Below are 15,437 nucleotides of genomic sequence, written 5' to 3'. Positions count from 1 at the left end.
TCAATGTAATCTCCAGGTATAGCCCGGCTGCAGCATTGGTCGTAGGGGCCAGGACTGAGAATGCCCTGGTCCTGACTGAGGCCAGACGTTTACATTTACTCTGTTTATAGAATATGTATTGGTAGCTATTCTAAAATGCTGATAAAAGTTGAGTGAAGACAGTTTGGTGTAGTAGTAAGGCGTGTGGACTTCTAATCTTGCATGCCGGGTTCGATTTTGCATTTCCCCCACATGCAGCCAGCTGGGTGACCTTGGGCTCGCCACAGCACTGAGAAAACTGTTATGACCGAGCAGGAATATCAGGGCTCTCTCAGCCTCACCCACCTCACAGGGTGTCTGTTGTGGGGAGAGGAAGGGAAGGCGATTGGAAGCCGCTTTGAGCCTCCTTCGGGTAGAGAAAAGCGGCATATAAGAACCAACTCTTCTTCTTTTTCTTCTTCCCCAATCTGGGGAACTACTGTATATCTCAAGATCGAACAATCCCTCAGAATCTTTCTCCAGTTCCACATGGAGTATGCGCGTGCACTCTGACACACGGACCGCTTTGGGGAACAGATCCCCAGTATCCAATTAAAGGCTCAGTTAGTGGGTGCAAGGTTTCTTCCGATTGCTCAAAGACACAAATCCTTGACTTGGTGCAAAAGACTGAGTTTACTGAGAGCGAGCAAGTTAACCCAACAATGCCTTGTTGGAACTAAGGCATGTCAGGATAGACACAGCATATAACTCCCAGTCTAACTCCCTTTCCCGACAGAACCCTTGAAATACAGGAAATCATCAAAAGACCAGATAGCCAGACACCCAAATGTGAGGTGCCGCATTCTGTAGACAAGAGGAGATGGATGGGAGCGAAGGTGAGAAAAGGGAAGGAAACAGCTCAAGCAATAAAACTGGTCAGGGACCCTACACTTCTCACAAATGCTAACATCATGGCACTAGGTAAAGTGAACGGCTCTACCTTAAACCCTGAAGAGCTACTGCCAGTCAACAATGGCCAGCACAAAGGAAGTGGGGAACCCGCAAAAAAGCAACCCCCCAGCAATTATTGCAAAAAGCGAGGGATCTACTGTAGCAGATTAACTTGAGCTGGAAACGGGGAAAAATTAGTACATTAGGTTTTAAGGGTGGACACACTGTCCATCGGCAACTATAACAGCAATGAGAGACGCTTATGCTCAATGCACTGCACAATGTGGTCAATTCAATCTCCCGGAGCCCTCCCTTCGCTTTATCAAAAGCTCACTTGCCAAGTCTCAGAGGGGGCGATGAACTCCTAGCCTTTCCTTACCGCTGCTGTGCAAAATGGTGCGTGGAGAACTTATAAACAAATTGCAGACCGGCCGGAATATATGACCAAACTGGGAACCCTCACACCGGGACCGGCTTTATGGTTTTCAAAGAACGGCACGGTGCGAGGCGTACATCATTCACCCGAATGGTGCATCGTAACAACGTATGGCCTTGGTCAGCAACGGCTTTTGATAGATGGCCATGCAGAGATGGGACTGGGCTGTGGGCCAAGGCGTTTAACCTGCTCTCAAGCTTATAGCAACAGCAGTTTGATCTAGGGAAATCAGCTTGGGAAGGTCTTCCCTGCGAGGAAATAAACAATGGGACTCGGAAATGTTCATTTGGGAGAAGAGAAGGTTGAGCGGGGACGATTGCTGTCTTTAAGTATTTGACAGGTTGTCACTTAGCAGGGCAAAGTTCCTGTTGGCAGCAGAGGAAAGGACCCTCAGGAATGGGTTTAAGCTATGTGCAGAATGATACTGGCTAGATACCGGGGCCTATGAGGAGGGAGAGGGGAATGTTCAGCCTAGAGAAGAAGAGGTTGGGAGGGGACATGATTGCTGTATTTAAGTATCTGAAAGGTTGTCACTTGGGGGAGGGCAGAGAGTGGTTCCTGTTGGCAACAGAGGACAGGACCCACTATGTATAGAATGATACCGGCTAGATATCAGCGAAAAATTGTATCACAGTCAGAGTAGTTCAGCAATGGAATGGGCTGCCTAAAGAGGTGGTGAGCTCCCCTTTACTGCCAGTTTTCAAGCAGCGGCTGGACAGATACTGATCATGGGTGCTTTAGGCCGATCCTGCATTGGACATGGGGCAGAGTGAGGCAGGGCAGGCAGAGTGGTGCCTATGCCTGGCCGATGAGGCAAAGCAGGCAGGCAGCAGGGTCCCATTCTCTGTCTCCCTCTTCTTCTTGCTCTCTCTCTGGGGCTGCCTTCTTTCCCCCTCAGCTCCACTCTCTTCCTGGCAGGCATGGCAGTGCCCAGTCCTTCGCAGCTCCTCCACCACCACCCCTTCCTGCTGCTCCTGCCCGTGCCCTTCTGCTGCTACCACCACTGCTTCTTGGCCACTGCTGCTTCTGCTGGCCAGTGGGGCCGGCCCCTTGGTGGCGTGGGGAGAGCTGCTTGGTGGCAGCAGTGGCGGTAGCCTGTGCCAGGAAAAGACAGCGACGGTGTCGACCCTGCTGGTGATGTGGGAGAGTGAAATTGCTTGGAGTAGTGGGCCCCCAGGCTTGTCCTCCTCTTCCTCTGGCTACCTCCCTGCCTCTTTTGGCATGTGCCCTGTGGCAGGACAACGGACATCACGTCCATAACCAGTTTCATCCAAGTAGGCGCGGTAGAAGATGTGTTCCACATTAACAATAAGACATAATGTGTCTTTGACCGTGTAGATGTCGTTTGTTTATGGTCTACCAAGCCACTCCTCATCAACATATCGAAGCCAATGGAATCTATGCCACTGTGCATCGTGACGCTATGTGATCCGTTTGATATCTATGTAGTACTTCTTCGGACAGTCGTTGGGCGAAGTTGGATTTCGGTGTTTTCGGAAAAGCGTTTGTGAAAAAGAACCCTTTGTTCATGATGGGCACAAACCTGGCTTGTTTCCTATATTTGCTTTCTCGTGCCCTCCTCTACTTGCATGCAAGAGGTCACTGAAGGCTCCAAGTTTTGGAATCCTTGAATCAAATGCTAATTTGCCATGACATCCAAGTACTGGCCCGTAATCAAATCCCCCCCCTCCACTGAACTGGGTTTTTAATCTATTTTCCTTCCCACAAAGCCAGGTTTCTCGACCACAGTGTAATGCTGGCTTAGCATTCTGGTTTGTGGGCAGGAAACAAACTCCAGGAAATACAATATATGTAACAAAAGGGCATGTTTTGGGATTATCCTTGGGTAAAACTATGGGGTGTCTTCCAAGGGCCGCTCTATGTGTGATATTGGATTTTCAGTCCAGAGATGTCCATCCTCCCTCCCGAAACTATTTACATATGTGTGATCTGGATCAGGGCCATAGAAATGGGGGAAAGGGGTGTGCGTTTAACTCGTCTGTGCCAATAAAAACGCTCACCTTCTGGCTTCTTTATGCGCAATGTGGAAAAAAGAACGTTATGCTAGAGTTATGTATCCTCCACTCGCCATACAGGAGTTGAAGCAGCCTGGGGAACTGTTTTTGACTTAAGACTATTTTTGACCACTGTGTTCAGTTTTGGGCACCCCAATTGAAGAGGGATGTAGACAAACTGGAGCGTGTCCAGAGGAGGGCAACAAAGATGGTGAGGGGTTTGGAGACCAAGATGTATAAAGAAAGGTTTGGGGAGCTTGGTCTGTTTAGCCTGGAGAGAAGACGACTGAGAGGGGATCTGATAACCATCTTCAAGTATTTTAAAGGGTAGCATATAGAGGATGGAACGGAGTTGTTCTCTCTTGCCATGGAGGGATGGACAGAAACAATGGGATGAAATTAATTCAAAACAAATTCTGTCTAAACGTCTGGAAGAAGTTCCTGACAGTTAGAGTGGGTTCTCAGGAGGTGGTGGGTTCTCCATCTTTGGAAATTTTTAAACAGAGGCTGGATAGCCATCTGACCGAGAGGCTGATTCTATGAAGGCTTAAGGGGGTGGTAGGTTACAGGGGATGAGCGATAGGGTTGTGAGTGTCCTGCATAGTGCAGGGGGTTGGACTAGATGACCCACGAGGTCCCTTCCAACTCTATTATTCTATGATTCTATGAAATGGCACAAGAGGAGGAGACAACCCCTCTTTCACAGTGCTCTAACCCTAACCCAGTGCAGCATTCCCATGACTGCTTTCAGGGTTGCAGGACAAAGAGTCAGTTCTAGTCATAGAACTCCATCCTCACATGGGTCTAATGGGGAAGTAAATCCTTGCTCTCATTGTCTGTATTTTTGGCTTTCAGAACAGCACATGTGGAGAATTCCACAGCAACGATAGAATGCTGTCTTAAAAAAAACAAACAAACATGTAATTAAAGCCGCTTTCACGGAAGTCCTTCCCTGCACCATCTGATCCCTCCCCCTAGCACGGGCCCGGCTACCCGGATCTGTATGCACAGTGCATTTGTTTCTAGAGCACAATTAAATTTTATGTCATGTCAGGCGATAATTCTCAACAAGCCTCTCTGTGACTTGACAGATAGACAAGTCGCTGGGGCCAAAATGCTCCGGAACTCATGAATATACATCAGCTTGTGGGAAGACAACCCCGCGGAGATTTTGGGAACAAGCCGCTGCATGTTTTCACAACCTTTTAACCCCTGGTGAAAATGTCTGACACCGAGCAATGAAATCAATAGGCAGGCTTTGCCATCCATCTTTGCCGTATTTCGGCTTGTTAAGAATCTATGCTGAGCGAGTCCTCCTGCGAAGCCCAGGAGCACATGGGGGAAAGTTAATCATTTAATATGACGGGCCTGTAGGACTTGTGAGCTGGGATGCCAAGTGTAGATCGCGGGCTGCGTTGCGCTGTGGCCGCCAAGCTGTCTGTTACCCCTGCTGCTTCTGAGATCCGGAACAGGAGCTTAGTTGTTCAACCCCATGCCGGACCACCATGGGTTGCTCCATAAATCCCAATCTGGATAGGCGAAAAGGAAGTATTGCGCAGACTGGGCGTCAGTACAAGAAAACTGATTTAGGCAGCTTCCCCAATTGCAGAGCCCTTTGGGATCCAGGATGGGGGTATCTTGCAAGAAACGCAACTTTCCAAAAAGTCTTAAATCACGGGCTGATCTTACAAATGTGCCGCAAGCTCTCCATTTAACACAGTCAGCCAACTGTGCCAGTTACTCCACTGGCAACCTTTCAAGGGGGCTTGACCTGAACTTCCTTTGGTGAAGATCTTCAAGACACAAACCACCTAGCAAGACATTCTGATACTTCTCTCCTAAACTGCCATAATTTAAGCGAGGTTTGCCAGGCCCTCACTGGGGTCGGGGAAACCCCTAGAATCATAGAGTGGGAAGGGGCCACACAGGCCATCTAGTCCAACCCCCTGCTCAACGCAGGATCAGCCCTAACCATCCTAAAGCATCCAAGAAAAGTGTGTATCCAACCTATGCTTGAAGACTGCCAGTGAGGGGGAGCTCACCACCTCCTTAGGCAGCCTATTCCACTGCTGAACTACTCTGACTGTGAAAATTTTTTTCCTGCTATCTAGCCTATATCGTAGTACTTGTAGTTTAAACCCATTCCTGCATGTCCTCTCCTCTGCAGCCAACAGAAACAGCATCCTGCCCTCCTCCAAGTGACAACCTTTCAAATACTTAAAGAGGGCTATCATGTCCCCTCTCAGCCTCCTTTTCTCCAGGCTGAACATTCCCAAGTCCCTCAGCCTATCTTCATAGGGCTTGGTCCCTTGGCCCCAGATCATCCTCGTCGCTCTCCTCTGTACCCTTTCAATTTTATCCACGTCCTTCTTGAAGTGAGGCCTCCAGAACTGCACACAGTACTCCAGGTGTGGTCTGACCAGTGCTGTATACAATGGGACTATGACATCTTGTGATTTTGATGTGATGTCCCTGTTGATACAGCCCAAAATGGCATTTGCCTTTTTTACCGCTGCATCACACTGCCTGCTCATGTTTCGACAGTCTTAGCAAGGAACCCGTGTTGACCTTTATGTTACTTTCCCCCTTCCTTTTCAACTCAGTTGCTAGCCTCATGGCCTTTGGAGACATTTGTAAAAATGGTAGGCTAGAATAAGACTCTAAATCAGGGGTAGTCAACATGAGGCCCTCCAGATGTCCATGAACTACAATTCCCATGATCCCCCTGCCAGCAAATGCTGGCAGGGGCTCATGGGGATTGCAGTCCATGGACATCTGGAGGGCTGCAGTTTGACTACCCCCTGCTCTAGATGTTTTATGACTTTAACTATCGGTTGACTGTGGATGTTTTAAGCTGTCAACAGTAGTGTGTATTATTTTTGATGATTTTTGTGAACCGCCCCGAGCCGATTGCCAGGAAGGGCGGTATACAAGCCTAATAAATGAATGAATGAAAACCGAACCCCAACATGGGGCCCCTCCCTTTTCGCCCCTCCAGGCCCATCATTGGCCATTTTGGGAGGGGTGGGTGGGTGGATCAACAGGGACCATATTTGGTCATATCATCTGATAAATGTTTAGCTCATTTAAAATATATATATTAAAATAATTAACTCCTACCCATTTGGAAAATCAAGAAACCCCATGGTTTCACAAAAACCTGGGTTAGAGACACCGGATCTGAAATGGACCACTTAAAAATTATTGTCCTAAGAAATTTTGCCAGGGAACTGAAGAGTTCTGCCCCATTTTGCCAATCATAGGATAGTGCTTTTGCTTCAGAAAGGCAGTCCAAGTGCTTTCACAAAGTCAGCATTTAGTGCAGGCTGGTAACCCTATCAAAGTACAAGAATGGTCCTCGCAGATAAACCATGGGCATTTCAACTTTTTCATTCATGATCCCATAGGTGAATTTTATAGCTGTCACAAAACTTTTGAAGTACTGAAGCTCTGGAGGCAGTTCTTTATGTCTGCCGTTGTACTCAGAAGGCCCCCCTAGCTACAAATCACGTCTTATAGTGTTGCTCCTGGCTAACACACATTTCCAGGGTGATTTCACAACTGCAGGGACTAAAAGCCACTAAAGCACTCACACGTATGTTATCCACCTGGAAGGATTTATAGCCCAGGCTCCTCGGAAGTCCAGAAGTTTTTCTCTTCTTCTGTGCTTCTCCCAGAATTAATTTCAACAGACCTGTAGTAAATGGTAATTCTGGTCTCTCTAGGCAAGCTGGGGAAAAACCAGTGGCTTAAGGGTGCACTTTGGAGAATGGGGAGTTGGAATATTCCTGTAATTATCTGCTTCTCTATCCCGCCCCTAGATTTTTTGGGTTCTGAACTGTCTCGCCTGGTTTCCAATGTGGAACTGACGCAGGGCCAGTTCTCTGGCCAACCGACCCGTGCAGCTGGGGGAGGTACCCAAGGGCCATGGGGGTTCTGCTTGCTCCTGGCCACTAGTAACATGAGAAGCAGGAGATATCACCTCTAGGGCCAACTCCCCCATGGCTGGGTCCAAGCTGAATCCACAAGATCTCATCTCAGACCCACTGTGCCAGTGCTGGAAGAGATAGATGTAATTATCTGGGAGGTGTCAAACTTTGAAGAAACCCTTAATCAATGCACCGTGGATTCTCCAGTGCTGTTTCTCCTGCTGAGTGCTCCTATTCTCCTTGAAACAGGTGTACAGAGGAAGTTCGCATAGACTGCCACTAGAGAATCACTCTATTCAAGAAGGTAAAGTACTCAAGTGTCAATCAACTCTAATCAAGGCATCTATCTATTGCAGAATGTGATCCCAAGAGTCAAAAACATATCAGGACTAGGAGTGTGCATTCAGCTACTCCGAACTGAGAGAAATACCTGATCATTATTTTGGGGGTATTAATTCAGCCGGAATTTTGTGTGTGTGTGTGTGTGTTGCCATTTTTCAGCTATCCAAAAATTCTTGAAAATATTCAAGATTTTTCAGGATTACCTGATAGCAACAGCTGAGGTACATTTAAAGAGCTCCCAGCTTTTTGTGTGAACTCTCTTATTGGAGGAGATATTTAAAAGGACCGTAAGCCCTTTAAATGCCTCCACAATTCACTTTACCACTGCAATGGCTTGCAAAAGGGATTTAAATTTTAAAGGGACCATGTTACCTTTAAAGTTTAAATGCTTTCTCCCCAATGGAGGATGGGGGCAATTTTTGGGGGGCCCATATAATTGGTCCCCCTGATTCAATCTTCTTCAATCTTGGGGGAGGGGTGAGGAGAGGCTCCAGCAGGTATGCTGCAAATTTGGTGCTTCTACATCAAAAAATAGCCCTCTTAGAACCACAGATACCCCCAGATCAATTCTCCATTGCAGCCTATAGGGATCATGGAGGCAAAAAAAAAAAAAAAAAAAGGCATTCCCGAATATGAATACCATATTGGTATTGGGATTTGGGAATATATCCAAACCTGAAAACTGCCATTTGTTATTGGGATGTTGTTGTTTTTTACACATTCCTAATCAGTACTGGAGAACACAGAATTATAGAGTTGGACGGTACATCCAGGGTCATCTAGTCTAACCCCCTGCACTATGCAGGACACTCACAACTACCAGCCTACCCTTTTAGGAACGGGGGGTACGAAGGGGATTTTGTTGTTGCGCCGCCATGCTGTGATGGTTTTAAGTCTTTTAATGGGAGTTTTAATGGGGTTTTAAGACATTGTAAACCGCCACGAGCCATTTGGGAATGGCAGGAAATAAATCGAAATAACAACAACAACAACAACAACAACAACAACAATAATAATACCCACAGTGACCCCAGTATCATGCCCAAATGATCCTCTCCCCCCCATGCTCAGGCAATGGTTGCCTAGCTACATGGATTTAACAAAAGGTGGATGTACATAACTGCACATCTGGATTCAGCCTTCTGATGTACCAGCAAGCCCTATGACCGCCATAGCCCATGATGTCAGAAGTAGTGTGGCTACTGAATAAACTCAAAGCACATTGTTCCGGATTCAAGAAACTCAGTGTGCAGCTTAGCCTTTACTCCACATTCACTCCTTGCCATGGCAGAGTCGGTGCAGTGCAATGGCTGAAAGTGAGCTGGGATATCTCGCCTCAACCCGTCTTGGGTAACTCATGACCCTGACAGACTCTGCCATTACTAAAAGCTGAGGCTACCACAGTATCAAGAGCCTCTTGTGGCACAGGGTGGTAAGGCAGCCAACATGCTGTCTGAAGCTGCCTGTCCATGAGATTGGGAGTTCAATCCCAGCAGCTGGCTCAAGGTTGACTCAGCCTTCCATCCTTCCCAGGTCGGTAAAATGAATACCCAGCTTGCTGGGGGGGGGGGGGAGTAAAATGGTAATGACTGGGGAAGGCACTGGCAAACCACCCTGTATTGAGTCTGCCAAGAAAACGCTAGAGGGCCTTACCCCAAGGGTCAGATATGAGTCAGTGCTTGCACAGGGTTACCTTTACCACAGTATACGCAGATACAGCCTCCCAGTGGGACGTGAAAGCCCTTATAATTGAATGACGATCAGGGTTGTGGCAGAGGCTCAGCCTATCGATGACTACCCTCCAAGTGGCATTCAGAAAATAAGGCCAGAGATCTGAAGCATGGAGGAGCCCATCTTCCTATTCATTATTGTTGTTGATTCTTATATTTACTCTCCTGACAGGGAAACCAACAATTGTCATCCAACGGGGTGACAAGTGTGTCAGCGCTAACGCTGACTTGTGACAAGTTGTATTTTAACGACACTGTGTGCTACACAACAGTGTCAGCAAAATTCCTGAACGCTTATATCATTGTCACATTAGGGATTCTCTAGTCCTCCTCCAAGATCACTGCCGATGGGGATTGCAGCAAAGAAATTAAAAGACGCTTGCTCCTGGGGAGGAAAGCTATGGCAAATCTAGACAGCAGCCTAAAAAGCACCCTGCCAACAAAAGTGCATCTAGTCAAGGCTATGGTCTTCTCAGTTGCAATGCATGGCTGTGAAAGCTGGACCACAAGGAAGGCCGAGAGTCAAAGAATTGAGGCTTTTGAACTCTGGTGCTGGAGAAGACTCTTGCGAGTCCCTTGGACTGCAAGGCAAACAAACCGGTCAGTCCTAGAGGAGATCAGCCCTGCCTGCTCCTTAGAAGGCCAGATTCTGAAGATGAAGCTCCAATACTTCGGCCACCTCATGAGAAGGAAGGACTCCCTGGAGAAGAGCCTAATGCTGGGAGCGATCGAGGGCAAAAGAAGAAGGGGACGACAGAGAATGAGGTGACTGGATGGAGTCACTGAAGCAGTAGGTGCAAACTTAAGTGGACTCCGGGGAATGGTAGAGGACAGGAAGGCCTGGAGGATCATTGTCCATGGGGTCGCGATGGGTCAGACACGACTTCGCACCTAAAAACAACAAGTCCTCCTCCCAACATGCATGTTCTCCTCTAACTGTGGCTCTCAAAACGGCTCCCTTGGAGATGTCTGTTCCTCCACCCACGGCAGCTGCAAGTGCTCTGAAGTCTCCCAATGTGGCACAGAAAGCTATCCAAGAATTATTTAAAGAAGAGGATGATTCAGCAGTATGGCTCGGGGCGGCCAAAATGTTGGCTCCTTGTATACTGTGATTTGCACATCAGAGAATCAGGGGATGCATGCTGCTTTCTGTGTTCTTCTGAGGGCATCTCCTACCTTTGATGGATGCCACAATTGGCTCTGTACAGACATCACGTGAAACCGTGACAAATTTTGCCTGTGGTTAATCTGTGAAACCACGATTGCGTCCACAGATCACTCAAATATTGATTCCGCTTGACAAATGCTAGTTTCTCTCTGTAGCCTGCGAGGGTGTGGCCAGATAACAGGCCAGGATTAAACCAAGATCACAGCATTTGTACAACAAGAGCCTCTTGTGGCGCAGAGTGGTAAGGCAGCAGACATGCAGTCTGAAGCTCTGCCCATGAGGCTGGGAGTTCAACCCCAGCAGCCGGTTCAAGGTTGACTCAGCCTTCCATCCTTCCGAGGTCCGTAAAATGAGTACCCAGCTTGCTGCTGGGGGGTAAACGGTAATGACTGGGGAAGGCACTGGCAAACCACCCGGTATTGAGTCTGCCATGAAAATGCTGGAGGGCGACACCCCAAGGGTCAGACATGCACAGGGGATACCTTTACCTTTATATTGTACAAAACCATGCTTAAGACTGTAGCTGCAGAAGAGAGCTTAAAGGCTAACAGACCCAAATTGTCGCAGATGTCATGTTTAGCTTGGTCCTACAAAGTAGGTGGAGGTAACATCACATACTCTAAACAAAGAAGGCCCAATTTCTGGCGCCTCCTATTAAATCCGTGAGTTAAGGAGGCACGGATGTTGTGAGTCCATCTCAGCTCTTTATGGACCCCAGATGTAAGGTGCAGAGAACTAAAACTGAACTAAGGAATCCCCTAAAAAATGCCAACGTATATACAAGTGAGAACAACAGGAGATTCCTACCAGGGCACACTATTGGTCAGTTTCACTATGAACTGATTGGATCCAGCAGTTGGGATCCAGCCACACAATGGCCAATCGTGATTGCAGGATTATGATCCTGCTTTGGACCTCAGGCTCGGGTCCTGGGCAGGTCTACATACACAACACCTTCACTGAAAGAATAGCAGGAAGATGCGTTGGGAAAGATCTCTTGCCGCCCCCCCCCCCCCCCCCGTTTGGACAGTGGTTGCCAGCTTGCCTAGGCAGGCCGGCCAATGGCCCAGCTCCAAATCAAGTAACCGTGCCAGTGAAATATAATTCCTGAAACGCAGGGAGGTAAATCTGAACAAGGAAGAAGGGTTTGAGCAGTCCTGCTCGCCTCCTGTGTAGAAAGGAAGACTGCCAATGAAAATCATTTTCAAATCTTGTAGGATTTAATTACTCGGGGTTTTATTAACATAACGTTACGTCCCGCACAGACGGTTGCATGTGGGAAAATAACCACCTTCTGAGAGTTTACATTACCAGCAGGAAAGAAAATTCCCCGGTCCTCTTTGCTTATTGCTTGGGACATCTGGTTGGGCATCCACAGGTCTGAACAATTTCATTAACGTCGGCGGGATTAATTCCGACGGCTTGAAAATGAAACTTTATGGATTGCAGGCTGAAGTTCTGGACCGGAGCACCTCATTGGTTCTGGCCGTTATCCAAGCCGAAACAAACTTCTGGACCCTTGGAGAGTCCCGAGCTCTTGCTTCCCTGTCTTTCGGCCTATTTTGTGTTTTGATAACTCAGTTTGCTAATCAAGGTAAACTAGGTAAAGCTTCTGCACAGCTGGCATGCATAAATTGTAAATAACCATGACATCTGCCACTGGGAATTGCCTTCCTTTTAAGATACGTATCTCAAGAATGTGCCATTTCTGCTCTCGGGCTTCTCACCAACTTTGCCCGCGAATACGCAGGTGGCATTATTATGATTTAATTTCTCCTAAAGTATATCCTCCTGATTGCTCGGGTGGGGGGCACAGCAGACCCCGACTCTGGCAGGGGGCTCTCATGCAATGGGGAAGGTTGCTGCCCATTTAAAAGACAAGCCATGCTGTGTGGGAGTTCGGGAGGGGCTGGGTGGGCCAGAACCCTGTCTGGCAGAGGGCATGGAGGAGGCACTTCAGTGCCATGGCAACCAGGTTGTGACATGGGCCTGTGACCCCCGGTAATTTTCAGAAATGCAACTTTATTGGTTCTCTGCTAGGACGCTTTCCTCCTGTGCTTTCAAAGATGCCCAACGTAGTCTCTTGACCTTTCAGCAGTTAAGAATGATCTGGATCGTTAGGGCAAGGAAATGCCTGGATATTTAGAAGAAGAAGAAGTTGGTTCTTATATGCCGCTTTTCCCTACCCGAAGGAGGCTCAAAGCGGCTTACAGTCGCCTTCCCATTCCTCTCCCCACAACAGAAACCCTGTGAGGTGGGTGAGGCTGAGAGAGCCCTGATATCACTGCCCGGTCAGAACAGTTTTATCAGTGCCGTGGCCAGCCCAAGGTCACCCAGCTGGTTGCCTGTGGGGGAGCGCAGAATTGAACCTGGCATGCCAGATTAGAAGTCCGCACTCCTAACCGCTACACCAAACTGGCTCATTTAGGGCAAGCAAATGCCAGTGCACACCTATGGGTCATACAGGTCTCTGTAATCGGGGCTGCCAACCTCCAGGCTGGAGATCTCATGCTATTTTAACTGATCTCCGGGTGAGAAAACAGGTGAAAATTGGATTCTCCTAAGGCTCCACCTGCAAAATCTCAGTGTATTTCCAAACCTGGAGCCGGCAACCCTGTCTGAAAGGCAAGGCCGCCCAGGGCAGCTAACACAAACTTCTCTCAAATATCAGAAATGCACTGTCAACTCAGACTCCCTTATCCTGCTATTAATCAGACTTATTCATCTATCCTAAACACCCACTGCATTGACGGCAAAGATTTTGCGCTGTCTGTTCTGTATTTTCTCACTCTGTTCTGTATTCAGCACGTCTTGGTGATAAACACAAGGCAGAAAGCAACAGAATTTGGACGCTGAGAGGAGGGAAGAGTAACCATCTCAGGGGGGCCGAAATCCAAATTTCTGTGAGGCCACAATCAGGAGAAAAAGTTCGGGCTGGCATCACGAATGCAGTAGCGACTGTACTGATGTAAAATGACTTGTCAGATTATGATGGGTAAATAACGAACGTCGGAAAACAGATCCCAAGCAGACTGCTGGATTTGTCTCATCCCGCGACCCCGTATTCAGACGCCAGCTCTACAAAGCGGCACGTAGCTCAAACGCATAAGACGGCGCCCGAGGCCATGAGAAAGCAGAATGCGGATCTCCTAAGACCCGCTGAAATGGTAGGAAGGGCAGCGGAAAACGTTCCCAAGGTGGCTAATTAAAAAACAAAAAAGACCCAGCTATGGCCTCAGAGCAGCACATAGTCTGAAAAAGGTCAGGGACTCCTCTTCTGCTCCCAATTACTTAATGAAATACTTTACCGGCTTCCCTTTCTCCTGGAAAGAAAAACAACAACAAAAATCGAAGAGCCCCCGAGATCAAGACTGAGAAAGGGCCCTTTTAACTTTATCACACAGGTCAAATGTCACCCTCCATCTGAAAACGGCTGAATGTGGATTGGGCCTGCCCAGACGTAGGCATCCTTTTCGGGCCGCAGAACATTTGGCTGGAAACCCCACTACCCCCCGCCCCAGGGACAATAGACCTCTTTTGACTGAAGCGTCTCCGGCTTTGTCGCGAGGGGTCAAAGTTCCTCACCCCCCATTTGCCGTCAATAAACACCAACCGCTCCTGCTGAGCATGAGAAATCGATTCTCTCGCGGCCACTCCGGTCTTCCAAAAGCCCTCCTAACCAACTGAAATGAACTGCTTCGGTTGATTGGCAGCAGAGCCATTAAAACCGACCCCCCCCTCCCAAAAAAGGGGCTCCCGAGTGTGGCCCAGTGGCGGGGAGGGGGGGGTACCACTCACCATTGCAAGAGCAGCGCACGTTGCGGTAGAAGCGGGGGCACACGAAGCTGATGCGCGCCGTGCTGTAGGTCATCAGCGAGTGGGAATCGATCGACAGGCTCTGCTCGCAGTGCTGCTCCTGGCAATCCATCCCGGAGCAGTTCTTTTCCAGGATGGCGGCGATGCGGATCACGTTTTCCAAGTGCCGTCTCGCGTTGGTGAGCTTCTGGATCAGGTAGGCCGGCTTGTAGAAGCCGCCGGCGTGCATCTGGACGGCGAACAGCATGTCGAGCTGCGTGTTGCCGGCCACGGGCTGAATGCTGATGATGTGCAGGCTGTCTTGCTTCTGGGTGAGGACGGCGTTGCGGAGGGTGCGCCGGAAGCCGTGCATGTGGAGCCCCACGAAGTCCTCGGGCGAGACGTTCTCGAAGCGGATGGTGACCGTGTTCTGCAGCATCTCCTGCACGAGCTGCTCCACGTGGACCGTCACGTCCACGGGCACGTGGAAGCGCCCGTCGCTCACGGAAACGTTCAGGACGTACTTCCCGCTGTCCAGGCCCCCCAGGGCAATGATCTTCCCGTCGTGGTGGTTGACCTTGAACAAGCTCTTCTGCTCCGACTTCAGGCCGTACGTGAGGACGTCGTACATGTCCTGGTCCGTCGCGTGGATCTTTCCGATGACGCCGCCCGGGAAATCGTCTTCCATGGTGACAATAAAGATCTCCAGGGGAACGGCTGTGGGCTTGTGGATGCTTTCCTCGATCACTCGGATCTGAATGTAGGTTTGGGAGGTCTGCTGAGGCCTCCCAGAATCCTTTGCCTGAAGATGAGATCGATGAGAGGTTAGTTTTAGGGGTGAAAAAAAAAATGGACTTCACTTTAAAGACTGGCCAAACGTTCCCTTAGCAGCCCTTTGAAGAGCTGGTTTGAAGAGGGAAGAGCTGGGGTTTTCTTTACCTGAAGGAGCCTCAAAGCGGCTTCCAATCGCCTTCCCTTTCCTCTCCCCACAACAGACACCCTGCGAGGGAGGTGAGGCTGAGAGAGCCCTTGGTACTACTGAAGTAGAGTTGATTCTTATATGCCACTTTTCTCTACTCGAAGGAGTCTCAGAGCAGCTTCCAATCACCTTCC

At 48.8% G+C, this 15,437-nt stretch overlaps 1 protein-coding gene across 7 annotated transcripts in view; it reads right to left on the bottom strand.

Moving 5' to 3' along the window:
- Positions 1 to 15,437, bottom strand: part of FAT3 (FAT atypical cadherin 3) — a 570,888-nt gene that overhangs the window by 50,857 nt on the left and 504,594 nt on the right. For all 7 annotated transcript variants that reach the window (XM_077341425.1, XM_077341429.1, XM_077341428.1 and 4 more), the window contains one exon: positions 14,328 to 15,126. In XM_077341425.1, coding sequence (XP_077197540.1) covers positions 14,328 to 15,126 — 799 coding nt within the window. The remainder of the gene's footprint in view (positions 1 to 14,327; positions 15,127 to 15,437) is intronic.

Source organism: Paroedura picta, chromosome 6 (assembly GCF_049243985.1).
Source record: "Paroedura picta isolate Pp20150507F chromosome 6, Ppicta_v3.0, whole genome shotgun sequence".
In the NCBI taxonomy this organism is placed as follows: domain Eukaryota; kingdom Metazoa; phylum Chordata; class Lepidosauria; order Squamata; family Gekkonidae; genus Paroedura; species Paroedura picta.
Note: the sequence above shows the minus strand (reverse complement) of the source record. Positions and strands in the feature narration are given on the sequence as shown.